This window comes from Mustelus asterias, unplaced genomic scaffold, assembly GCF_964213995.1.
Source record: "Mustelus asterias unplaced genomic scaffold, sMusAst1.hap1.1 HAP1_SCAFFOLD_69, whole genome shotgun sequence".
Taxonomy (NCBI): Eukaryota; Metazoa; Chordata; class Chondrichthyes; order Carcharhiniformes; family Triakidae; genus Mustelus; species Mustelus asterias.
Window position 1 is genome coordinate 286604 of NW_027590131.1, and position 26965 is coordinate 313568.

At 46.9% G+C, this 26965-nt stretch overlaps 1 protein-coding gene across 1 annotated transcript in view; it reads right to left on the reverse strand.

Annotated features, from left to right (window-relative positions):
* LOC144483443 (NACHT, LRR and PYD domains-containing protein 3-like) overlaps positions 1 to 26965 on the reverse strand; it is a 92477-nt gene that overhangs the window by 5161 nt on the left and 60351 nt on the right. Inside the window, exons 10-13 of the mRNA XM_078202129.1 lie at positions 21036 to 21206; positions 16865 to 17035; positions 11577 to 11747; positions 4901 to 5071 (exon numbers count right to left, since the gene is read on the reverse strand). Coding sequence (XP_078058255.1) covers positions 4901 to 5071; positions 11577 to 11747; positions 16865 to 17035; positions 21036 to 21206 — 684 coding nt within the window. The remainder of the gene's footprint in view (positions 1 to 4900; positions 5072 to 11576; positions 11748 to 16864; positions 17036 to 21035; positions 21207 to 26965) is intronic.

Genomic DNA, 26965 nt, shown 5'->3' on the forward strand with positions numbered 1-26965 from the left:
CCCCGTGTCCTTACTCAGAGTGGCTCGGGAGGGACATGGGATGGTCAGTGGTTTGGGAATGCAGTTTGTGGTGAGGTTGAAGATAATGGCTGTGATTTTACCAGAAGCTCTGAAGTCCCAGCATGGGGATTGGAAATGGGTGGTGTGTCCGTGTGGGCAGGATAGGCAGAGTTATGAAGGTGATATTGTCAGAGGGGGACAATTAACGGCTGGCAGGCAGGGGGAGGTGCCCACTGAGGCAGCCCGGGCACGGGGCAGTCCCGGTTCAGGCAATGCTGGCACCATCTCCAAAGGCAGCAGGACTTTCAAACACAGCAGCTCTGGAGGGAGCAGCGAGGGAGCTCTGCTTACTGAATGAAGGACTGAAATGTCAGAAAGCAGAGCAAGGGTTGCCCCCCAATCACTAATTCCTCCCTGGAGGGGCTCCTCCCGGCTGCTCAGGCTCAGAGGGAGGTCCTGTTCCCTCAGGAAGGGAGGAGATTATCCCATCGGTACAAGCCAGTGTGGATGGAGATTGCTGGGAGGTGAGCAGGTTTCAGACACGTGGTTACAGAGTGGAAAAGGATCTATGTCCTGATGTGTTCTGCCACGGTGAGTGCAGCACAGCCTGATATGTGAATAAGGATGAGGGGAAAATTGTGGATAGAACATCTCCACCCAGACACTGGCAATGCAAAGGACTTGCAGAATCTCACTGGCTGTCCTGTCTGGAGACAATACACATCTCTGTAACCTGTGCTCAATGCTGCCTTCTCTCACATTATCTGTCTCTTAAAGACCTGGTTGGCTGTAGGGATTCGCATTCTAATCAGTATTCTGGAACTTGATTTTGTGTCTCTATGCCCTGTTTGAGAGCAGATTTCCACTCCATCTGACGAAGGAGCAGCGCTCCGAAAGAGAATGGTATTTGCTACCAAATAAACCTGTTGGACTTTAACCTGGTGTTGTTAAAACTCTTACAATGCAAAGGCAGCAGCATTGACTGTCAGAGACATGTCCGTTAGGCTGCCACCAGCATAGGCTCGAGCAGGGCTGACCAACATATTCACTGGGCAAACACACGTCAATGTTTTTCTCACTCAAGGGGCCGATGAGTAAATTTCAGAATGATAAAGTTTGGCACAGCAGAAATTTCAATTAAAAACTAAACTGAGATATGAAAAGAAACAACTTGCGGAGCACAATAATGAGTAATAAATAAAGATGATTATTAGAGTTTAATCCTCATCAATCACAAATTGTTTCTCTCCCACATTTGCTGCAGATTGGCTCAAAAACCTATCAGCAGCAAACATGGGAAAAAAGCGGGATGTGATTGGAGGAGCAGCTCCATGCAGATTCTTCCATTCAAACTGAACTGTGTGACTGAGATTCTGGAAACTCGCTCCGGGGGCCGCATTGAGGGGCTTCGAGGGTCACATTCACCCCTTGGTCCACACGTTGGACAACCCTGGGCTACTGCGTGTGTTTGATGAGTGAGTAACAATTTATGTGTTTGGAAAGAGAGCAAATATCATCAGGGAATGAGTGAAGAAGAGTGGAGACATCCAGGTCTTGCCATCCTTACGCCAATGGAAGATGAAGTGCTGGATCAGGAAGGCCTGGGGGCAGAGTGGGTAATTACTGCTGGTGGGATGGGTTGAGTGGGTGGCCTAATGAATGGGCACAGGAGAGCGTCTGGTGAGGACAAAACATAGAGCTTGTTTATCCATCACTGGTCACAGAGAGCAGTCTGAAGGACGTATTGGGATAGGAACAAAATAACTAGGAGCAGCAGAAGGCCATTCAGCCCCTCGAGCATACTCCATCACAGCTGATCTAATTATAGTCTCAACTCTTTTCCCCGTAACCCTTGATTCACTTCTCAATCCAAAATCATTCTTAACTCAGCCTTGAATATATTCAATGACTCTGCCGCCACGAGTCTCCAGGGAAGAGAATTCCACTGACCAGCCACCATCAAAAATATAAATTTCTCCTCATCTCAGTCTAAAGGGACTGACAATTACATTTTAAAATCTGTCCCCTTGTTCTGGTCTCTCTTACAAGAAGAAACAGCCTCTCAGCAACCACCCTGTCTCATCCCCTCAATGCGATCACCTTTTAACCTTCTGAACTTTCATAGATATTGCTCCAATCTGCCCAAATTTTCCTTGTAAAATAAACCTCACCATCCCAGGAATCAGCCGAGTGAACTTTCTCTGAACTGGTTCCAATACAATTCTATCCTTTTTTAAGTAGAGCTCAACACTGTACACATTACTCCAGTTGTGGAGCCTCCCTGAGCCTCTCCACATCCCCTTGAAACATCTTTGCATCCTCCTCACAATTCAGATTTTCACCTAGGTTTCCATTATTCGCAAATTTGGAAATATTATATTTGATCCCCACATCCATATCATTGATGTAGATTCTGAATAGCTGAGACCCAAACACTGATCCCTGCCGTACTCCACTAGTTAGAGGCTGTCAACCCAAAAGTAACCCATTTATTCCAACTCCTTGTTTCTGTCCATTGATCAGTTCTCAATCCATGCTGGTATATTCCTCCCAATCCCACGTGCTCCAATTTTATTTAATAACCTCTTGTGAGTGAATCATGCAACTATAGAATCCCTAGTGAAGGAATCGTCATTCGGCCCATCGAGACACACTGACAGAGTAACTTACCAAGGTCCGCTCCCCATAAACTCACTAATTTACTGGGGCTAATCCACCTAACCTACATACCTTGGGACACGAAGGGCAATTTTACCATGGCCAATCCATCTACCATGCATATCTTTGGAGTGTGGGAGGAAACCGGAGCACCCAGAGGAAACACACGCAGACACGGGGAGAATGTAGAAACTCCACACAGTCACCCAAGGCTGGAATTGAACCCAGGCCCCTGGCTGGGATGCAACAATGTTAACGACTGTGTCACCGTGCCAGCCTTTCATAAATCCATGTTGGCCCTGTCTAATCCTGCCATTAATTTCAAAGTGTTCTGTTATCACTTCCTTTATTATAGATTGTTATAGGATTTCCATACCATCAATGTCAGACTATTAGATCTGCAGTTGCCCGGTTTCCCGTAACCCCACATATTTACGCCACTAATCCACCTAACCTACACATCTTGGACACTAACGGGCAATTTAGCATGGCCAATCTACCCAACCTGCACAGTTTGTTTGGACTATGGGAGGAAACAGGAGCAGCCGGAGGAAACCCACACAGACACGGGGAGAACGTGAAAACTCCACAGACAGTCGTCCAAAGCTGGAATGAATCCGGGTCCCTGACGCTGTGAGGCAGCAGTGCTAACCCCGGTGCCACATCTTCACTTAATCTAATACACTCCTTGAATTAGCAACGGCTGGAACACTTCTGCTGCTCTTCTCCAAATGAAAGGAATGTATTTTTGTTGGAAACGCCACACATTTGCACATCACCATGTCTAAAACAGCTTGTTGTGTGATTGGCACTGGAACGTGCTTCTCCAAGAAATTGCTTGAATATATTCTGTGAACAAATCTTCTTTTCAACTTTTGACAATCTGAGTGATTTATACAGTAAATGGAAGAAGCCACAGGAGCACTGACCTACAGAGGGATCTGTGTGTACAAGTCTACAGGTCCCTGAAAGTAGCAACACAGGTGGATGAGGTGGTCAAGAAGGCAGACAACATGCTTGTCTTCATCGACCGGGGCATCGAGTATAAAAGTTGTCAAGTTATGTTACAGCTGCATGAAACTTCAGTTGGCCACATTTGAATATTGCTTGTGGTTCCGTTTGCGACACTACCAGAATGATGTGGATGCTTTGGAGAGGGTGCAAGGAAGGTTTACCAGAATGTTGCCTGGTCAAGGACGGTTAGGTTATGAGGAGACGTTGTATAAACACAGATTGTTTCACTACAACAAGGGAGGCTGAGGGGTGACCTGATGGAGGTATCCACAATTATGAGAAGCATCAATATGGTGGATAGTCGGAGACTTTTCTCCAGGGTGGAATGGTCAACTACAAGAGGGCACAGGTTGAAGGTGAGAGGAGCAAAGTTTGGAGGGAGGTGTGTGGGGTAAGTTTTCACCCAGAGGGTGGTGGGTGCCTGGAAGGCACTGTCAATGGAGGTGGCAGAAGCAGGCACGTTTCCAATGTCCAAGGTGCATCTTGGTAGACACATGAACAAGAGACAAACAGAGGAATAGAAACTGCAAATTGGCAGTAAGTTCTGGGTCTGAATAAGGGTTAGGAGGTGCCACAGGCTTGGTGGGCTGAAGGGCCTGTTACTGTGCTGTGCGGTTCTTTGTTCTTCTTTGTATATGAAGATTAAAATCACCCGTGGTTATTGCAATATGTTTTTACAAGGCCCCATTATTTTTCCTGTGTATTGTGTCGGAGATTGTGACTGTTGTTAGGAGCCGATAAATGATTCCCACAAGAGAACTTTTAACTTTGCTCATACTTATCTCTATCCAATCTGATTCCGCATCTGGATCATTGGAACTAAGTTCACCTCTCGCGACTGTACTGACATCTGTTACTAACAGCGAGACTCCACCACCATGTCCTGTCCTCCATTTACTGTCATCCACTCACTCTCCCCCTTTTCACTAATCAATGGATGCTGTGTCCGGGGAGAGCTGTGCACATCTGAGGAGGAGGAGAGGACCTCAGAGGGTGAACCATAACATTATTCCCCCACTCCCTCAACATAAGGATTTGTGGGACTGACATCCCATTGCTCAGGGATCAGAGAGAGAAGCAACAGGAGTCAGAGGAAAAGCAATTTTCCTTATTCATAACTGACGCCAATAGTAATGGGCAGTATTTTTTTATACAAATACCAGTGGTGAAATTATATTGTTGAATATTCAGGTATTATAAACACAATCTCACAGAGTCTGCTACTTACTCCAGTTTCTGTATTTTACAGTCCGGATTCCTCAGAGCCACAGACAGCAGTTTCACTCCTGAATCTCCCAGTTTATTGTAACTCAGATTCAGATCTATCAGTGAGCGGTTTGTACTGAGAGCAGAGGCCAGGTCCTCGGCACAAGAATCGGTGAGACCATTAACACAGAGACTGGAGATCAGAGAGAGAAAAATAACAGAAATCAGGGTAAATCAACAGTGTTTTTAAGAATAAGATCATTAACAATAATAATGTACAGCGCGGGACATTCAAGAAACACAACTTCAGTTCATACAGAAGGCAAAATTCTATTGATGCTGTAAATCTGAAATATGAATAAAATATGTGGAAAATCTCAGCAGGACAGGCAGCATCTGTGAAGATAGAAACAGATTTAGTTTCAGTTCAATTCGCGAAACTTAGAAATTGGAAGTAGCGGTGAATTAAATTGTTTTAAGTGACAGGGAGCTGGGGATGGGCGGGTGACAAGGGAAGAACAAAATGGAAGTGCCGGAGTGATTAAATGACAAAAAGGAAGATGGTGAAAGGGAAGAGCACAGGATTCCCATGTCCTTACCCTGAGTCACAGGGAGGGACATGGGATGGTCAGTGGCTCAGGAATGGAGTGTGTGGTGGGGTTGAAGATGATGCGACAGAAACCTTTCTCACACTGCCAGTGGTTCGGGTCTGGAATTCACAGCCGGGAAGTGTGGTGGAGGTCGGCTGAATCGAAGCAGTCAAAAAGGAATTAGATGATTATTTGAATATAAACAATGAGCGGGGACACGAGAAAAACGCTGGAGAATGACTCAAATTCCTAATGCTAATTTGGTGAGCTGGTACAGACACGATGGGCCAAATGGCCTCATTGTGCACCGTAAGAATTCTGTGGAGACAGTGGTTGTAAATGTATCGATATTTCAGCTGGAAGTTGGTGATGTTGCCGTGTGGACAGTGTTAGTAGCCACAGTCCCCAATGAAATATTAACATTTCTCTCCAATAGAGAGAGACAATTTGTTACATGTAGCTTCAGGGACACAACTTAGTAAACGTGGGGATATGGGAAGAGTTGGGACTCCATGAACCCCACAGCCCGTACGAAGACCAAACCCTCAACATTAGGGTCATTCTACATCACGCTCGAGACATGAACCAACTGAACTAACCAACTCCACACAGAGCCAGAACGGGCACATTAATACCTGACAGGTTCGGGAAATCCGTGCACTCAGGCAGCACAGGCAGAATCACTGAATTGTTACAGAGCAGGCGGAGGCCATTCGGCCCACAGTGTCTGCACTGACTCTCCGAATGAGCAACTCACTAAGTGTCATCCCCCCACCGTCCCCCAAATCCCTGTGCATTCCAGAGCTTAACCACTGGCTGCAGGGGACAGCACAATTCTGGCAATGCTGGCACCAGATTTAAAGGCAGCCAGCAGCGCTTTTAAAGGCTCTGAAGGGAGCAGTGAGGGAGCCCTGGTTAATGAACAAAGGCCTGAAATGGCAGAAGGCAGATTAAACCCAATTCGCTGACACTACCCTGGAAATTCTCAAGGCTATTTCGGTTTGGAGGAAGGTTCTGTTCCCTCAGGACTGGAGAACGAGACCTGTCACATCAACCCAAGCAAGTCTGGATAGAAACTGCCGAGGGCCAGAGCAGGCAGCACGTGGCTGCAGTGAGGCAAAAGTATCGATAACCTGATATGTTCTGACAAGGTGAGCGTTAAACTTACAGACTGATATGTGAATAAGGATGAAAGAGAAATTGTGGAAAGACCATCTCCACCCAGACACTGGCAATGTCCAGACAGCAGCATCAATCTTCAGGAACATGTCAGCCTCTCTGTGAAGGGTTCCGGTCAGTCAGAGATGACTGCTGCACTGCCGACACTGGGTGACCATCCTGGTGGTCCCATGATGGGCAGTCTGGAGGCACCATAGGCTTGTGTGTGTCTTTGATGGGTGAGTAACAATGGAAATTTATGGGCTTGTAGAAGAGGACACTCAGCGTCAGAGAAGGAGCCAAGAGTGACAGTGTCTGGATTGTGTCATCCTTATGCCAATGGAAGATGCAGTGCTGGAGCTGGGAGACCTGGAGGCTGGGTGAGCAATCGCTGATGGGGAGATGGGTTGTGGATCCAGAGAGAGTGAGTGAGTGAATGGATGGGCACAGGAGAGACTCTGCTGCTGAGTCCCAAACCTGGTGCTTGTGTGTCTTCCATTGGTCACATGGAGCTCTGGGTTAGGAACAGTCTGCAGGACATGTTGGAATGTGTATTACCCTCTAACATTCTTCACTCTCTCACAAATCAACAGCTGCGGTGAGCGGGAGACAGGCGTGTAGCTCTGAAGATGGGGAGGGGTCAGAGGATGGACTGTCATATTATTCGCCATAACATCAGCCACAGCAGATTGTGTCTCACACGAGTAGCAAATGGGTTACAATCTGGCAGCACAGGAGAGCACACACAAACCCGAGCAGCTGATGGAGGCTGTAATAGCTGAGTTCACTCACACTCTCGAGGGGACAGGTCATTGTCAGCTTCAGGAAGATGAAATGTGACTGGAGTCTTTAACAATGCAGCAGATACTGGAGCTGCAGCGTAGGATACTTTAACATTTGGTGGAGTTTCCAAAGGCTGTGTGTATCCATACACAAAGGATGGAGGAGTCAATCCAGGCCAGCAGTGTTACCATGTCTCAGGTCTGAGCACAAATAGCATCCTCCACAGAGAGATTGGTGACCTTCATGGAGAGTCACATCCAGCCTATCACCCACAGGAAATACACATGAACCTGCATGTTCTCACCACCTCCATGAGCTCTGTGGAACACGGGCTGTGGGAGGGGTGGGAAAATGTACCTGGACTCACTGTCAGGCCCTCCCCAGCTGAGCAGGGAGGGTCCAGTTTGCCCTGAATGGATAGAGGAGCGGCTGCCTGCAGCATTTGGGAGCTCCTCTCAGGATGCCCCTGGTGTGGGCAGTGGGTCCCCTTCTGCTCCGACTGTGACACAAGCACCTCACGAAGCTATGATGACAGAGACAACTCCAGCATCTGTGCAGAGAACCCGCAGTTGGCCGAATCCTTCCAGGACTCAGGAAATCAGAGGACAAAGGCCACGGTCATCGAAATTCCCAGAGGAGAGGAGAGAGGTAAGATGCTGCCTGCAGCTCAGCGGAAAGTGCGGGGATGGCGGTGGTTGTCATGGTGGGGTTGCTTCCTTGGGTTTCACTGGGTTATACTTTGTTGTTACCGGTCACCTTGTTATGTCTGTATTTTCAGTAAATTCAGAGATGGAGCATCACTAAAAAAATGCTTCACCATATTACTGGGTCTTTAACAGTTCACTGGGAATGTGAGATGGGAAATACAGCACTGAATCAGGTCAATACAATTCCAATACCTTTGTTTCATGTCGTGACGGCTCCAGGGAAATTATAAAACATTCACAGAAACAGCAACAGTGCTGGAGATGGTGAAGATTTATTACACTGAATGGCTGTGTGAGTGTGACTCATGGAAAACATGTCTGTATTATGGTTCACAAAAGAGGTGGAATGTCTTGTCAAGAGGAAGAAGGAAGCCTATGTTAGGTTGAGAAAACAAGGTTCAGTTGGCTCGATGGAGGGTTACAAGTTAGCAAGGAATGAGCTGAAAAAGGGTCTTAGGAGAGCTAGGAGGGGACATGAGAAGTCCTTGGCAGGTCGGATCAAGGAAAACCCCAAGGCTTTTTTCTCTTATATGAGGAATAAAAGAATGACCAGGGTGAGGTTAGGGCCGGTCAAGGACGGCAGTGGGAATTTGTGCATGGAGTCAGAAGAGATAGGAGAGGTGATGAATGAATACTTTTCTTCGGTGTTCACCAAGGAGAGGGGCCATGTTTTTGAGGAAGAGAGGGTGTCACAGGCTGATAGGCTGGAGGAAGTAGATGTTCAGAGGGAAGATGTACTAGCAATTTTGAATAAACTGAAAATTGATAAGTCCCCTGGGCCTTATGAAATATATCCTAGGATTCTTTGGGAGGCAAGGGATGAGATACCAGAGCCTTTGGCATTGAACTTTGGGTCCTCACTGTCCACGGGGGTGGTGCCAGAGGACTGGAGAGTGGCGAATGTTGTTCCTCTGTTTAAGAAAGGGAATAGAAATGACTCTGGTAATTATAGGCCGGTTAGTCTTACTTCGGTGGTCGGTAAGTTGATGGAAAAGCTCCTTAGGGATAGGATTTACGACCATTTAGAAAGATGCAGCTTAATCCGGGATAGTCAGCACGGATTTGTGAAGGGCAAGTCTTGCCTCAGAAATTTGATAGAATTTTTTGAGGAGGTAGTGCAGTTGATGTCATATATATGGATTTTAGTAAGGCGTTTGATAAAGTCCCCCACGGTCGGCTTATGAAGAAAGTAAGGATGTGTGGGATAGAGGGAAGTTTGGACGATTGGATAGGTAACTGGCTATCTAACAGAAGACAGAGGGTGGTGGTGGATGCAAAATTTTCGGACTGGAAACCAGTTACCAGCGGAGTGCCACAGGGATCAGTACTTGGTCCTCTGCTATTTGTAATTTTTATAAATGACTTGGAGGAGGGGGCTGAAGGGTGGATCAGTAAATTTGCTGATGACATCAAGATTGGTGGAGTAGTGGATGAGGTGGAGGGCTGTTGTAGGCTGCAAAGAGATATAGATAGGATGCAGAGCTGGACTGAAAAATGGCAAATGGAGTTTAACCCTGACAAATGCGAGGTGATTCATTTTGGTAGGACAAATTTAAATGTGGATTACAGGGTCAAAGGTCGGGTTCAGAAGAATGTGGAGGAACAGAGAGATCTTGGGGTTCATATCCATAGATCTCTGAAGGTTGCCACTCAAGTGGATAGAGCCGTGAAGAAGGCCTGTAGTGTGTTGGCGTTCATTAACAGGGGGTTTGAGTTTAAGAGCCGTGGGGTTATGCTGCAACTGTACAGGACCTTGGTGAGACCACATTTGGAATATTGTGTGCAGTTCTGGTCACCTCACTACAAGAAGGATGTGGAGACACTGGAAAGAGTGCAAAGGAGATTTACCAGGATGCTGCCTGGTTTGGAGGGTAGGTCTTATGAGGAAAGGTTGAGGGAACTTGGGCTTTTCTCTTGGAGCGGAGGAGGTTGAGAGGAGACTTGATAGAGGTTTATAAGATGATGAGGGGGATAGATAGAGTGAATGTTCAAAGACTATTTCCTCGGGTGAATGGAGCGGTAACCAGGGGGCATAACTAAAGGGTTCATGGTGGGAGATATAGGAAGGATGTCCGAGGTAGGTTTTCTACTCTAGAGACTGATTGGGGTGTGGAACGGACTGCCTGCAGGGATAGTGGAGTCAGAAACTTTGGGAACATTTAAGAAGCTATTGGATAGGCACATGGAGTAATTCGGGATGATAGGGAGGAAATAGCTTGATCTGGGTTTCAGACAAAGCTCGGCACAACATCGTGGGCCGAAGGGCCTGTTCTGTGCTGTACTGTTCTATGTTCTAGCTGTATGAAACTTCAGTTGGCCACATTTGAATATTGCTTGCAGTTCCGTTTGCGACACTACCAGAATGATGTGGATGCTTTGGAGAGGGTGCAAGGAAGGTTTACCAGAATGTTGCCTGGTCAAGGACGGTTAGGTTATGAGGAGACGTTGTATAAACACAGATTGTTTTCACTACAAAAAGGGAGGCTGAGGGGTGACCTGATGGAGGTGTCCACAATTATGAGAAGCATCAATATGGTGGATAGTCAGAGACTTTTCTCCAGGGTGGAATGGTCAACTACAAGAGGGCACAGGATGAAGGTGAGAGGGGCAAACTTTGGAGGGAGGTGTGTGGGGTAAGTTTTCACCCAGAGGGTGGTGGGTGCCTGGAAGGCACTGCCAATGGAGGTGGCAGAAGCAGGCACGTTTCCAATGTCCAAGGTGCATCTTGGTAGATACATGAACAAGAGACAAACAGAGGAATAGAAACCGCAAATTGGCAGTAGGTTCTGGGTCTGAATAAGCGTTAGGAGGCGCCACAGGCTTGGTGGGCTGAAGGGCCTGTTACTGTGCTGTGCGGTTCTTTGTTCTTCTTTGTATATGAAGATTAAAATCACCCGTGGTTATTGCAATATGTTTTTACAAGGCCCCGTTATTTTTCCTGTGTACTGTGTCGGAGATTGTGACTGTTGTTAGGAGCCGAAAAATGATTCCCACAAGTGAACTTTTAACTTTGTTAAATGATATCTCTATCCAAACTGATTCTGCATCTTGAACTAAGTTCAGCTCTCGCTGCTGTACTGACATCTGTTACGAACAGTGAGACTCCACCACCATGTCCTGTCCTCCATTTACTGTCATCTATTCACTCTCCCCCTTTTCACTAATCAATGGATGCTGTGTCCGGGGAGAGCTGTGAGCATCTGGGGAGGAGGAGAGGACCTCAGAGGGTGAACCATAACCTATCCCCCCACTCCCTCAACATAAGGATTTGTGGGACTGACATCCCATTGCTCAGGGATCAGAGAGAGAAGCAACAGGAGTCAGAGGAAAAGCAGTTTTCCTTATTCATAACTGACGCCAATAGTAATGGGCAGTGTTTTTTATACAAATACCAGTGGTGAAATTATATTGTTGAATATTCAGTTATTATAAACACAATCTCACACAGTCTGCTACTTACTCCAGTTCCTGTATTTTACAATCCGGATTCCTCAGAGCCACAGACAGCAGTTTCACTCCTGAATCTCCCAGGTTATTGGAACCCAGATACAGATCTATCAGTGAGCGGTTTGGACTGAGAGCAGAGGCCAGGTCCTCGGCACAAGAATCAGTGAGATAGTTATTATTCAGACTGGAGATCAGAGAGAAAAATAACAGGAATCAGGGTACATCAACAGTGTTTTTAAGAATAAGATCATTAACAATAATAATGTACAGTGCGGGACATTCAAGGAACACAACTTCAGTTCATACAGGAGGCAAAATTCTATTGATGCTGTAAATCTGAAATATGAATAAAATATGTGGAAAATCTCAGCAGGACAGGCAGCATCTGTGAAGAGAGAAACAGATTTAGTTTCAGTTCAATTAGCTAAAATTAGAAATTGGAAGTAGCAGTGAATTAAATTGTTTGAAGTGACAGGGAGCTGGGGATGGGCGGGTGACAAGAACAAAATGGAAGTGCCGGAGTGATTAAATGACAAGAAGGATGATGGTGAAAGGGAAGAGCACAGGATTCCCATGTCCTTACCCTGAGTCACAGGGAGGGACATGGGATGGTCAGTGGCTCTGGAATGGAGTGTGTGGTGGGGTTGATGATGAGAGAGAAACCTTTTTCACGATGCCAGTGGTTCGGGTCTGGAATGTACAGTCTGGAAGTGTGGTGGGGGCAGGCTGATTCGAGGCATCACAGAGGGCAGTCGATGAACAATCGAATGAAACAATGTGCAAAGATACGAGGAGAAGGCAGGAGAATGAGACAAATTCCTAATCCTAGTTTGGTGAGCCGGTGCAGACACATTTCGCCTCGTGGTGCTCCGCAATAATTCTGTGAAGATAATGGTTGGAAATGTATGGAGATTTTAACTGGAAGCTGGTGATGTTGCAGTGTCAACAGGGTTAGGTAATTTAGCCAGTGTCCACAAAGGGCCATTGGTATCTCTCTCAGGTAGAATCAGAGAATTGTTACAGAGCAGAAGGAGACCATTCGGCCCATGCTCTCTGCACCTACTCTCTGAATGTGCAATTTACTAAGTGTCATTCCCCCAAATTCTCCCCGTAACCCTGCACAATCTTCCTATTCAGATCATAATCCAATTCCCTTCGGAAATTTTCAACTGAACGTGTCTCCACCACACTCCCAGACAGTGAACTCCAGCCCTTAACCACTCGCTGCGGGGGAAGTCCCGGTTCAGGCAATGCTGGCACGGGCAGCACTTTGATAGGCAGCAGCTCTGGAGAGACCAGTGAGGAAGACCTGGTTAAGAACACAGGGCTGGAATGGGAGGAGAAAGGTTAAACTCAATTCAATGATGCACTTGGCAATACTTGGTACTCTTCCCCAAGGCGACGCGAGTCTGGAGCAAATTTCTGTTCTCTCAGGACTGGACAGTATCTGCCACATCAATCCAAGTATATCGGGATGGAGATTACTGGAGAACTGAGTAGGCGTGGGTTATATGGTTGCATGAGGCAAAAGGATGAATAACTTGCCAAGTTCTGACAAGGTGGTGAAGCATTTTATAGCATATAATCTGAGGCATATGGGGTCGAATGAGAATGAAAGTGAAATGGTAGAAAGGCCATTCCCCACACAGACACAGGCAATGCCCAGACAGCAGCATCGACTGTCAGAGACATGTCAGCCTCTCTCTGCAGGGTTCTAGTTAGTCAGATAACTCTAGCACTGTGAGAATGGGATGGTCACAGGCAAGAGGCTTTCCCTGCGTAGACATGATGGTCAGTCAGGTTCTCACCAGCATAGGCTTGTGTCTTTGATGGGAGAGTAACAATGGAACTTTATGTGCCTGTAGAAGAGAGCACGAAACGTCAGGGAATGAAGTAAAAATGATGACAGCGTCCAGATCTTGTAATCCTTACACGTAGAATTAGCAGCGCTGGAGCTGGGAGAACAGCAGATAGTGTGGGAAATCGCTGATTGTGATACTGGTTGTGGAGCTGAGAGTGTGCGGTCGAATGGATGGACACAGGAGACTCTCTGGTGCCTGCAACACATAGAGCTTGTGTGCCCATCACCGGTCACATGGAACCGGCTGAAGGACGTGTTGGAATGTATATTTTGTTACAAACTATGTCTTGAAGAAATATACTGAATATTGAAGGATATTGAATTTGATGATCAGCCATGAACAAAATGAATGGTGTAGCAGGCTCGAAGGGCCGAATGGCCGACTCCTGCTTCTAGTTTCTATTTTAATCATGTTTCTCTGCAGGTTATGTTGTCGGCACCGTGCTATCTGTAGCCGGTTTCCTTTATTGTTACTGAAGCAGTATAATTGACATCATGTTGATTTTAATCTGAACTAATGCAGTGTTCTGTTGTTTCAGTGTTCCCCTGGGATGGCAGAGTAGAGCTTGATTGCGGGTGATTGACAGGTTATGACATGTGACGGAGGAACAGCTATTTTTCACAGAACATTCTAGTTTCAATTCTGCTTTCAGAAGCTGCTTGAAGTTCAGACAAACTGCAGTGCTGTTTCCCTCTCTGAAGTTGGAGTTTTTGCTGTTTAAGTGTTGCTGTGTTGGAAGCTGTCAGAGGCTGGGGTTACCTCTCTGCGGTTGGGCTGTTCGGAGGCGACATCCTTCTCTGAAAACAATTGTCTGTTTGCTCTCCAGAAGTGGTAAAAAGCTGGAAATCGGCATCATGTGAGCTTACTTGTTTTTGTGCTAACTAATGTTGGAGAAGGGTGTATGTCTGTGGGTATTGCTTTATATTGGAACAACAGAGATAGCTAGCTGTTAAGAGTTATACTATGTCATGTTTAAGTGCTGCAATTGGTAAAGGTTATGCTAATTCTTGTTGTTATATTCTAACTGCGTTCTTAAATAAACTGTGTTTGATAAAAGCATCCTAGTGGGTCACTTGATTCATACCTGGAGTGAAACACCTCATGCTCATCAATGCCAAAATCAAATGTAAAACCAAGGGTCCAGGCTAACTTCACAAAACACCTTGGAGTTTCTGGTCTGCATCTTAACAATTGCTTCCATTCACTCTTTACTCTTCCTCACAAATCAAGGGCTGTGTGACTGGGTGACGTGTGTCCCCCTGTAAGCATGTGAACGGGTCCTCAGTCACCGTCACATTATTCCCCTACACCCAGGGCACAAAAATCAATGTGATTGACATTCCACTGCATTGCGATCAGAGAGAGAGAGAAATCACAGGAATCAGTGAAAATTCAGGTTCTGGTTCATAACTTCCAACCCCTGGGCCTTTATAGAGTTTTTCAGCACAGAAAGAGGCCCTTCGGCCCATCGTGTCTGTGTCAGCCATCAAGCACCAATCTATTCTAACCCATTTCCAGCACTTGCTCCATAGCCTTGTCTGCTGCGGCATTTCAAGTGCTTGTCTGAATGCTTCTTAAATGTTGTGAGTGTTCCTGACTCCACCACCCTTTCAGACAGTGAGATCCAGATTCCCACCACCCTCTGGGTGAAAAACCTTTTCCACAGAACCATAGAATCCCCACTCTGCAGAAGGCTCCCAATCGCCTCATCGACTCTGCACTGACTGTCCGAAAAAGCCAGGCCCACACAACTGCTTATCACTGGACATTTATCATGGCAAATCCACTGAAACTACATATCTTTGGACATGAAATGATAATTTAGCATGGTCGATCCACCTAACCTACACATCTTTGGACTGTGGGAGGAAACCAGAGTACCTGACGGAAACACGCACACATGGGGGGAACATGCAAGCTCCACACAGGCAGTCACCCCAGGCCGGAATTAAACAAAGGTCCCTGACGTTGTGAGGCAGCAATGCTAACCACTGTGCCATCTTCAATTCTCCTCTGAAACTCCTGCCCAATGCCTTGAATCTATGCCCCTGGTTATTGTCTCCGAAAACAAAGGGGAAAGGTTTATTTCTATAATTTGATACAACTCCACATGGTCGTCCCCCAGCCTTCCATCTGTAAAAAATAACAGGAGCATTGACATACAGATGGATCTGTGCGTACTTGCCCACTGATCCCTGAAAGTGGTAACACAGGTGGATAACTTGGTCAACAAGGCATGCAGCATGCTTGCTTCATTGGCCAGGGCATCAGGTATAAAAGTTGGCAAGTTATGTTACAGCTGTATTAAACTTTAGTTAGGCCCAACATGGAATATTGCGTGCAGTGCTGATCGCCAGACAACCAGAAGGATGTGGCTGCTTTGGAGAAGGTGTAAAGAAGGTTTACAAGGATGTTGCCTGGTCTGGTTAAGGTATGAAGAGAAGTTGAATAAACTCGGATTGTTTTCACTGGAAAAACGGAGGCTGAGGGGCGACCTGATAGAGGCAGATATATGGTTGATAGTTGGAGTCTTTTCCCCAGGGTGGAAATGTCAACTACAAGACGGGACAGTTTGAAGGCAAGAGGGGGAAAGTTTAGAGGAGACGTACGGGGAACATTTTCACATGGGGTGGGAGATGCCTCGAATGCGCAGCCAGTGAAGTTGTCGGAAGCAGGCACGTTCCCAATGTTCAAGGTTTATCTTGATAGAAACGTGAACGGGAGATGAACAGAGGAATAGAAGCTGCGTATGAGCAATAAGTACTGGGTCTGAATAAGAATGAGGAGTCGCCGCAGGCTTGGTGGGCCAAAGGGCCTGTTACTGTGCTGCATGGCTCTTTGTTCTTCTTTGTACATGAATGTTAAAATCACCCGTGATTATTGCAGAATGTTTTTACAAGACCCCATTAATATTCCTGTGTCGGAGATTCTGAATATTGTTCGGGGCCTATAAAAGATTCCTACAAGTGATCTTTTAACTTTGTTAATTCTTATCTCTACCCAACCTGATTCTGCATCTTGATCATTGGAACTAAGTTCAGCTCTCGCTGCTGTACTGACATCTGTTACTAACAGTGAGACTCCACCACCATGTCCTGTCCTCCATTTACTGTCATCTATTCACTCTCCCCCCTTTCACTAATCAATGGATGCTGTGTCCGGGGAGAGCTGTGCACATCTGAGGAGGAGGAGAGAAACTCAGAGGGTGAACCATAACATTATTCCCCCACTCCCTCAACATAAGGATTTGTGGGACTGACATCCCATTGCTCAGGGATCAGAGAGAGAAGCAACAGGAGTCAGAGGAAAAGCAATTTTCCTGATTCATAACTGATGCCAATAGTAACGGGCAGTGTTTTTTATACAAATACCAGTGGTGAAATTATATTGTTGAATATTCAGTTATTATAAACACAATCTCACACAGTCTGCTACTTACTCCAGTTTCTGTATTTTACATTCCGGATTCCTCAGAGCCACAGACAGCAGTTTCACTCCGGAATCTCCCAGTTTATTGTTACCCAGATCCAGATCTATCAGTGAGCGGTTTGTACTGAGAGCAGAGGCCAGGTCCTCGGCACAAGAATCTGTGAGATCGTTACCATAGAGACTGGAGATCAGAGAGAGAAAAATAACAGGAATCAGGGTAAATCCACAGTGTTTTTAAGAATAAGGTCATTAACAATAATAATGTACAGCGCGGGACATTCAAGAAACACAACTTCAGTTCATACAGAAGGCAAAATTCTATTGATGCTGTAAATCTGAAATATGAATGAATATGTTGGAGACTCTCATCAGGTCAGGCAATATCTGTGAAGAGAGAAACAGATTTAGTTTCAGTTCAATTCGCGAAACTTAGAAATTGGAAACAGCGGTGAATTAAATTGTTTGAAGTGACGGGAGCTGGGGATGGGCGGGTGACAAGGAAAGAACAAAATGGAAGTGCCGGAGTGATTAAACGACAAAAAGGATGATGGTGAAAGGGAAGAGCACAGGATTCCCATGTCCTTACCCTGAGTCACAGGGAGGGACATGGGATGGCCAGTGGCTCAGGAATGGAGTGTGTGGTGGGGTTGAAGATGATGTGAGAGAAACCTTTCTCACACTGCCAGTGGTTCGGGTCTGGAATTCACAGCCGGGAAGTGTGGTGGAGGTCGGCTGCATCGAAGCAGTCAAAAAGGAATTAGATGATTATTTGAATATAAAGAATGAGCGAGGATACGAGAAAAATGCTGGAGAATGACTCAAATTCCTAATGCTAATTTGGTGAGCTGGTGCAGACACGATGGGCCAAATGGCCTCATTGTGCACCGTAAGAATTCTGTGAAGATATTGGTTGGAAATGTATCGATATTTCAACTGGAAGTGGTGATGTTGCAGTGTGGACAGTGTTAGTAGCCATAGTCCTCAATAAAATGTTAATACTGATAGGCAAAGGGATCTGGGTGTACAGGTCCACAGATCACTGAAAGTGGCAATGCAGGTGGAGAAGGTAGTCAAGAAGGCATACGGCATGCTTGCCTTCATCAGCCGGGGCATGGAGTTTAAAAATTGGCAAGTCATGTTGCAGCTTTATAGAACCTTCGTTCGGCCGCACTTCGAATATAGTGTTCAATTCTGGTCGCCACTCTACCAGAAGGATGTGGAGGCTTTGGAGAGGGTACAGAAAAGATTGACCAGGATGTTGCCTGGTATGGAGGGCATTAGCTATGAGGAGAGGTTGGAGAAACTTGGTTTGTTCTCACTGGAGCGACGGAGGTTGAGGGGAGACCTGATATAGGTCGACAAGATTATGAGAGGCATGGACAGAGTGGATAGTCAGAAGCTTTTTCACAGGGTAGAAGAGTCAATTACTAGGGGGCACAGGTTTAAGGTGCGAGGGGCAAGGTTTAAAGGAGATGTACGAGGCAGATTTTTTACACAGAGTAGTGGGCGCCTGGAACTCGTTGCTGGGGGAGGTAGTAGAAGCAGATATGGTGGTGACGTTTAAGGGGCGTCTTGACAAGTACATGAATAGGATGGGAATAGAGGGATATAGTCCCCGGAAGGGTAGGGGGTATTAGTTAAGTCAGGCAGCATGGTGGGTGCAGTCTTGGAGGGCCGAAGGGCCTGTTCCTGTGCTGTAATTTTCTTTGTTCTTTGTGTTTCTCTCCAATAGAGAGAGAGACAATTTGTTACATGTAGCTTCAGGGATACAATTTAATAAACGTGCGGCAATGGGAGGAGATGTGATTCCATGAACCCCACAGCCGGTAAGAGGACCAAACCCTCAGATTTAGCATCATTCTACATCACACTCTAAACACCAAACCAAATGAACTAACCAACTCCACATATAACCAAACAGGCACATTAATATCTGACAGGTTCGGGAAATCCGTGCACTCAGGCAGCACAGGCAGAATCACAGAATTGTTACAGAGCAGGAGGAGGCCATTCGGCCCATTGTGTCTGCACTGACTCTCCGAATGAGCAACTCACTAAGTGTCATCCCCCCACCTTCCCCCAAAACCCCGTGCATTCCAGAGCTTAACCACTGGCTGCAGGGGAAGGCCCCATTCTGGCAGAGCTGGCCCCAGATTAAAAGGCAGCCAGCCGCACTTTTAAAGGCTCTGAAGGGAGCAGTGAGGGAGCCCTGGTTAATGAACAAAGAGCTGAAATGGCAGAAGGCAGATTAAACCCAATTCGCTGACACTTCCCTGGAAATTCTCAAGGCTATATCAGTTTGGAGGGAGGCTCTGTTCCCTCAGGAGTGGAGGAGGAGACCGGTCACATCAACCCAAGCAAGTCTGGATAGAAACTGCCGAGGGCCAGAGCAGGCAGCACGTGGCTGCAGTGAGGCAAAAGGATCAATAACCTGATATGTTCTGACAAGGTGAGCGTTAAACTTACAGGCTGATATGTGAATAAGGATGAAAGAGGAATGGTGGAAAGAACATCTCCACCCAGACACTGGCAATGTCCAGACAGCAGCATCAATCTTCAGGAACATGTCAGCCTCTCTGTGAAGGGTTCCGGTCAGTCAGAGATGACTGCTGCACTGCCGACACTGAGTGACCATCCTGGTGGTCCCATGATGGGCAGTCTGGCAGCACCATAGGCTTGTGTGTGTCTTTGATGGGTGAGTAACAATGGAAATTTATGTGCTTGTAGAAGAGGGCACTCAGCGTCAGAGAAGGAGCCAAGAGTGACAGTGTCTGGATTGTGTCATCCTTATGCCAATGGAAGATGCAGTGCTGGAGCTGGGAGACCTGGAGGCTGGGTGGGCAATCGCTGATGGGGAGATGGGTTGTGGATCCAGAGAGAGTGAGTGAGTGAGTGGATGGGCACAGGAGAGGCTCTGCTGCTGAGTCCATAACTTGGAGCTTGTCTGTTCATCATTGGTCACATGGAGCTCTGGGTTAGGAACAGTCAGAAGTTTAACAGCACCAGGTTCAAGTCCAACAGGTTTATTTGGTAGCAAATGCCACCAGCTTTCGGAGCGCTGCCCCTTCGTCAGGTGGAGTGTAGAAATGCTCACAAACAGGGCATACAGAGACACAAACTCAATTTACAGAATAATGACTGGAATGCAGTCTTTACAGATAATCAAGTCTTAAAGGTACAAACAGTGTGAGTGGAGGGAGCATTAAGCACAGGTTAAAGAGATGTGTATTGTCTCCAGACAGGACAGCCAGTGAGATTCTGCAAGTCCAGACAAGCTGTGGGCCATTCGGCCCATCAATCCTTCACTAACAACAATCCCGCCCAGGCCCTATAACAGTAACCCTACATATTAACTCTGCAAATCCCCCTGACATGAAGTGTCAATTTACCATCGCCGCTCGAACTAGCGTGCACATCTTTGGCATGTGGGAGGAAACTGGAGTAACTGAAGGAAACCTGCGCAGACACGGAGAGTACATGCAAACTCCACACAATCTGTCACCCAAGGCCGGAATTGACACGGGTCTCTGGCGCTCTGAGTCAGCAGTGCTAACAGCTCTACCACCCTGCCGACCATGATCAGCCGTGGTTCGTCCCAATTGCAGTGAGTATAGGACGAATAATTTCTATATTTTTTCATAAGATAAGCCTGGCATGCCATGAAAGACTCAAGCCAACATTTTCTCAAATGTTTATAAAATACGTTCATAAGGTGACCAAAACTATACACGTTACTTCAGCTGTGCTGTGACCACAAACCTATCAGATTTGTGACTGGCGACCTTTGCTCCCAGGCGAATTGTCCCTCATTGCCTTTTCTGTCAAAGCTGTCGGATCTTATAATATGAAGTCATGTGATTGGATCAGGTTGGGGATTCTGAGAGTCAGCACACCCGAAGGTAGAAATTCAATACAGTTTGCAGTTGCCAATGACTGGACCTCAGAGGGTGAACCATAACATTATTCCCCCACTCCCTCAACATAAGGATCTGTGGGACTGACATCCCATTGCTCAGGGATCAGAGAGAGAAGCAACAGGAGTCAGAGGAAAAGCAGTTTTCCTGATTCATAACTGACGCCAATAGTAATGGGCAGTGTTTTTTATACAAATACCAGTGGTGAAATTATATTGTTGAATATTCAGTTATTATAAACACAATCTCACACAGTCTGCTACTTACACCAGTTTCTGTATTTTACAGTCCGGATTCCTCAGAGCCACAGACAGCAGTTTCACTCCTGAATCTCCCAGTTCATTGGCACACAGATTCAGATATATCAGTGAGCGGTTTGTACTGAGAGCAGAGGCCAGGTCCTCGGCACAAGAATCTGTGAGAGCGTTACCATAGAGACTGGAGATCAGAGAGAGAAAAATAACAGGAATCAGGGTAAATCCACAGTGTTTTTAAGAATAAGATCATTAACAATAATAATGTACAGCGCGGGACATTCAATGAGTATTCTAACTGAGTGCAGTCAGACAGGGACACCAGGAGATGGAGACAGTGAGTATTCTAACTGAGTGCAGTCAGACAGGGACACCAGGAGATGGAGACAGTGAGGGGGGTAACTGAGTGCAGTTAGACAGGGACACCAGGAGATGGAGACAGTGAGTATTCTAACTGAGTGCAGTTAGACAGAGACACCAGGAGATGGAGACAGTGAGTATTCTAACTGAGTGCAGTCAGACAGGGACACCAGGAGATGGAGACAGTGAGTATTCTAACTGAGTGCAGTTAGACAGAGACACCAGGAGATGGAGACAGTGAGTATTTTAACTGAGTGCAGTTAGACAGAGACACCAGGAGATGGAGACAGTGAGTATTCTAACTGAGTGCAGTTAGACAGGTACACCAGGAGATGGAGACAGTGAGTATTCTAACTGAGTGCAGTTAGACAGGTACACCAGGAGATGGAGACAGTGAGGGGGTAACTGAGTGCAGTTAGACAGGGACACCAGGAGATGGAGACAGTGAGGGCGGTAACTGAGTGCAGTTAGACAGGTACACCAGGAGATGGAGACAGTGAGGGGGGTAACTGAGTGCAGTTAGACAGGGACACCAGGAGATGGAGACAGTGAGTATTCGAACTGAGTGCAGTTAGACAGAGACACCAGGAGATGGAGACAGTGAGTATTCTAACTGAGTGCAGTTAGACAGAGACACCAGGAGATGGAGACAGTGAGGGGGGTAACTGAGTGCAGTTAGAGAGAGACACCAGGAGATGGAGACAGTGAGGGGGGTAACTGAGTGCAGTTAGACAGGGACACCAGGAGATGGAGACAGTGAGGGGGGTAACTGAGTGCAGTTAGACAGAGACACCAGGAGATGGAGACAGTGAGGGGGTAACTGAGTGCAGTTAGACAGAGACACCAGGAGATGGAGACAGTGAGTATTGTAACTGAGTGCAGTTAGACAGAGACACCAGGAGATGGAGACAGTGAGTATTCTAACTGGGGCTCAGGAATGGAGTTTGTGGTGGGGTTGAAGATGATGCGACAGAAACCTTTCTCACACTGCCAGTGGTTCGGGTCTGGAATTCACAGCCGGGAAGTGTGGTGGAGGTCGGCTGCATCGAAGGAGTCAAAAAGGAATTAGATGATTTTTTGAAGATAGGCAATGAGCTACGAAAATGGATACGACAAAAAGGTTGGAGAATGACACGAATTTCGAATGTCAATTTGGTGAGCTAGTGCAGACACGATGGGCCCAATGGCCTCATTGTGCTCCGTAAGAATTCTGTGGAGACAGTGGTTGAAAATGTTATCGATATTTCAACTGGAAGTTGGTGATGTTGCCGTGTGGACAGTGTTAGTAGCCACATTCCCCAATGAAATCTCTCCAATAGAAAGAGACACAATTTGGTACATGTCGCTTCAGGGATACAACTTAGTAAACGTGGGGATATGGGAAGAGTTGGGACTCCATTAACCCCACAGCCAGTACGAGGACCAAACCCTCAACAACAGCGTCATTCTACATCACGCTGGAGACACCGAACCAACTGAACTAACCAACTCCACACAGAGCCAGAACGGGCACAGTAAATGTCTGATAGGTTCGGGAAATCCGTCCACTCAGGCAGCACAGGCAGAATCACAGTATTGTTAGAGAGCAGAAGGAGGCCACTCGGCCCATCGTGTCTGCACTGACTCTCCGAATGAGCAATTCACTAAGTGGCATTCCCCCACCTTCCCCCAAATCCCTGTGCATTCCAGAGCTTAACCACTGGCTGCAGGGGACAGCACAATTCTGGCAATGCTGGCACCAGATTAAAAGGCAGCCAGCAGCACTTTTAAAGGCTCTGAAGGGAGCAGTGAGGGAGCCCTGGTTAATGAACAAAGGGCTGAAATGGCAGAAGGCAGATTAAACCCAATTCGCTGACACTTCCCTGGAAATTCTCAAGGCTATTTCAGTTTGGAGGAAGGTTCTGTTCCCTCAGGACTGGAGAAGGAGACCTGTCACATCAACCCAAGCAAGTCTGGATAGACACTGCCAAGGGTCTGAGCAGTGGCTGCAATGAGGCAAAAGATGAATAATCTGATATGTTCTGACAAGGTGAGCGTTAAGCCTACAGGCTGATATGTGAATAAGGATGAAAGAGAAATTGTGGAAAGAACATCTCCACCCAGACACTGGCAATGTCCAGACAGCAGCATCAATCTTCAGGAACATGTCAGCCTCTCTGTGAAGGGTTACATGGAACATAGGACATAGAACAGTACAGCACAGTACAGACCCTTCGGCCCACGATGTTGTGCTGAGCTTTGTCCAAAACCAAGATCAAGCTATCCCACTCCCTATCATTCTAGTGTGCTCCACCTGCCTATCCAATAACCGCTTGAAAGTTCCTAAAGTGTCCGACTTCACTATGACAGCAGGCAGTCCATTCCACACCCCAACCACTCTCGGAGTAAAGAGTCAGTCAGAGATGGCTGCTGCACTGCCGACACTGAGTGACCATCCTGGTGGTCCCATGATGGGCAGTCTAAATCAGCGTCAGGTTTGTGTATGTCTTTGATGGGTGAGTAACAATGGAAATTTATGTTCTTGTAGAAGAGGGCACACAGCGTCAGAGAAGGAGCCAAGAGTGACAGTGTCTGGATTGTGTCATCCTTATGCCAATGGAAGATGCAGTGCTGGAGCTGGGAGACCTGGAGGCTGGGTGGGCAATCGCTGATGGTGAGATGGGTTGTGGATCCAGAGAGAGTGAGTGAGTGAATGGATGGGCACAGGAGAGACTCTGCTGCTGAGTCCCAAACCTGGTGCTTGTGTGTCTTCCATTGGTCACATGGAGCTCTGGGTTAGGAACAGTCTGCAGGACATGTTGGAATGTGCATTACCCTCTAACATTCTTCACTCTCTCACAAATCAACAGCTGCGGTGAGCGGGAGACAGGCGTGTAGCTCTGAAGATGGGGAGGGGTCAGAGGATGGATTGTCACATTATACTCTATAACGTCCGCCAGAGCAGATAATGTCTCTCACGATTAGCAAAGGGGTTACAATCTGGCAGCACAGGACAGCACACACAAACCCGAGCAGCTGATGGAGGCAGGAATAGCTGAGTTCACTCACACTCTCGAGAGGACAGGTCATTGTCAGCTTCAGGAAGATGAAATGTGACTGGAGTCTTTAACAATGCAGCAGATACTGGAGCTGCAGCGTAGGATATTTTAACATTTGGTGGAGTTTCCAAAGGCTGTGTGTATCCATACACAAAGGATGGAGGAGTCAATCCAGGCCAGCAGTGTTACCATGTCTCAGGTCTGAGCACAAATAGCATCCTCCACAGAGAGATTGGTGACCTTCATGGAGAGTCACATCCAGCCTATCACCCACAGGAAATACACATGAACCTGCATGTTCTCACCACCTCCATGAGCTCTGTGGAACACGGGCTGTGGGAGGGGTGGGAAAATGTGCCTGGAGTAACTGTCAGGCCCTCCCCAGCTGAGCAGGGAGGGTCCAGTTTGCCCTGAATGGATAGAGGAGCGGCTGCCTGCAGTATTCGGGAGCTCCTCTCAGGATGCCCCTGGTGTGGGCAGTGGGTCCCCTTCTGCTCCGACTGTGACACAAGCACCTCACGAAGCTATGATGACAGGGACAACTCCAGCATCTGTGCAGAGGACCCGCAGTTGGCCGGATCCTTCCAGGACTCAGGAAATCCGAGGACAAAGGCCACGGTCATCGAAATTCCCAGAGGAGAGGAGAGAGGTAAGATGCTGCCTGCAGCTCAGCGGAAAGTGCGGGGATGCCGGTGGTTGTCATGGTGGGGTTGCTTCCTTGGGTTTCACAGGATTATACTTTGTTATTACTGGTCACTTTGTTATGTCTGTATTTTGAGTAAATTCAGAGATGGAGCACCACTAAAAAACTCCTTCACCATATTACTGGGTCTTTAACAGTTCACTGGGAATGTGAGATGGGAAATACAGCACCGAATCAGGTCAATACAATTCCAATACCTTTGTTTCATGTCGTGACGGCTCCAGGGAAATTATAAAACATTCACAGAAACAGCAACAGTGCTGGAGATGGTGAAGATTTATTACACTGAATGGCTGTGTGAGTTAAGGTTCTTGGAAAACATGTCTGCATTACTGAATCTCCATCCTCCCTGACACATATCCCATGTCCCTGGCCTGTGGTCCATGGGGTTCCTCATCATGAAGCATCTGGTCAACATTGTATTGCATCACACTTTGTTCAAAGCTTCTCCACTCTAGATCCAGGTTGTATGGAACACAGCACAACACCTGGACATTTGAGACCCTCGCTGAGTATATTAAATAGTTCCACCAGATCTATCTTTAGAATTCCTCTGGCCTGTGCAATGGTCACACTATTTGTCCTGTCGCAGCTGTTTTTTCTCTCTTCCGTGACTGTGTTTGGGTTACACACAGGCACAATTACCCACCTCTACAGTGGGTAGCGCTTGTCTTTATTAATTCTTTCAAGGGATGATGGTATCACTGGCAATGCCAACACTTGCAGCCCATCCTCAATTGCCCTTGAGAAGGAGGTGGTGAGCCATCTTCTTAAATTCTGCAGACCATCTGGTACAAAACCGTTTGGAAGGGACATCCGGGATTATGATCCTGCATCAGTGATGGAAAAGCAATATATTCCAAGTCAGAATGGTGTGTGGTTTGGAAAGAAATCTGAAGCTGGTTGGTGTCCCATCCTTCTGATATCCTTGGCCATCTCGGTGATGGATAGTGCCTGTTTGGATGATGCTGGCTCAGGAACCTTGGTGAGCTGCTACATTCCACCTTGTATGTGGTAAAATACTGCCACTGTGCGTCAGTGGTAGAGACAGTCAATGTTTAATTTGGTGAATGGCCAGCTGATCCAGTGGGCTCATTTTCCATGGATGAGCTTCTTCAGTGCTTTTGAACCTGCAGACAATCCAGCAAGATGAGCGGATTCCATCACACTGCTGAGTTGTGCCTTGGAGATGGTGGGAAAAATTTGGGAGACAGGAGGCGAGTTCCTCATCTCCGAATTCCCAGACTGTGATCTCCCCTTGGAGCCATCGTGTTTACAGTTCAGTGTCTGTTCAATGGTCCCAGTGCGCCCCCACCACTCAGGATGTTGATGGTCGAGGATTCAGCGATGGTGCTGCCATTCAATGTAAAGGGAATATGGTTAGATTCCCGTCTGTTGGAGATGGTCCTTGCCTGGCATTTGTGCAGTGAAACATTACTTGCCATTTATCAGGTTAAGCCTGAAAGTTCTTCAGAGCTTAAGACGCTAGCTCTGTCGAAGAGTCATCCAGATTCGAAGGGTTAGCTGTTCTCTCTCCACAGAAGCTGTCAGACATGCTGAGCCTTTCCAGCATTTTCTGTTTTGTTCAGGTCTTGCTGTTTATGGACATGGACTGCTTCAGTCTCTGAGGCATTGTGAACAGTACTGAGCATTGTGCAATCATTAGTGAGCATCCTCACTTCTGACATTATAATGGACGGCAGGACATTGATAAAGCAATTGAAGGTGGTTGGGATTTGGACATCACCCTCAGGAACTCCTGCAGTGATGTTCATGAGGCACTGGAAGGATGACACTTTTCTGACGTTCAAGAGCAGACTGATGGAGCAGCAATTCATCAGA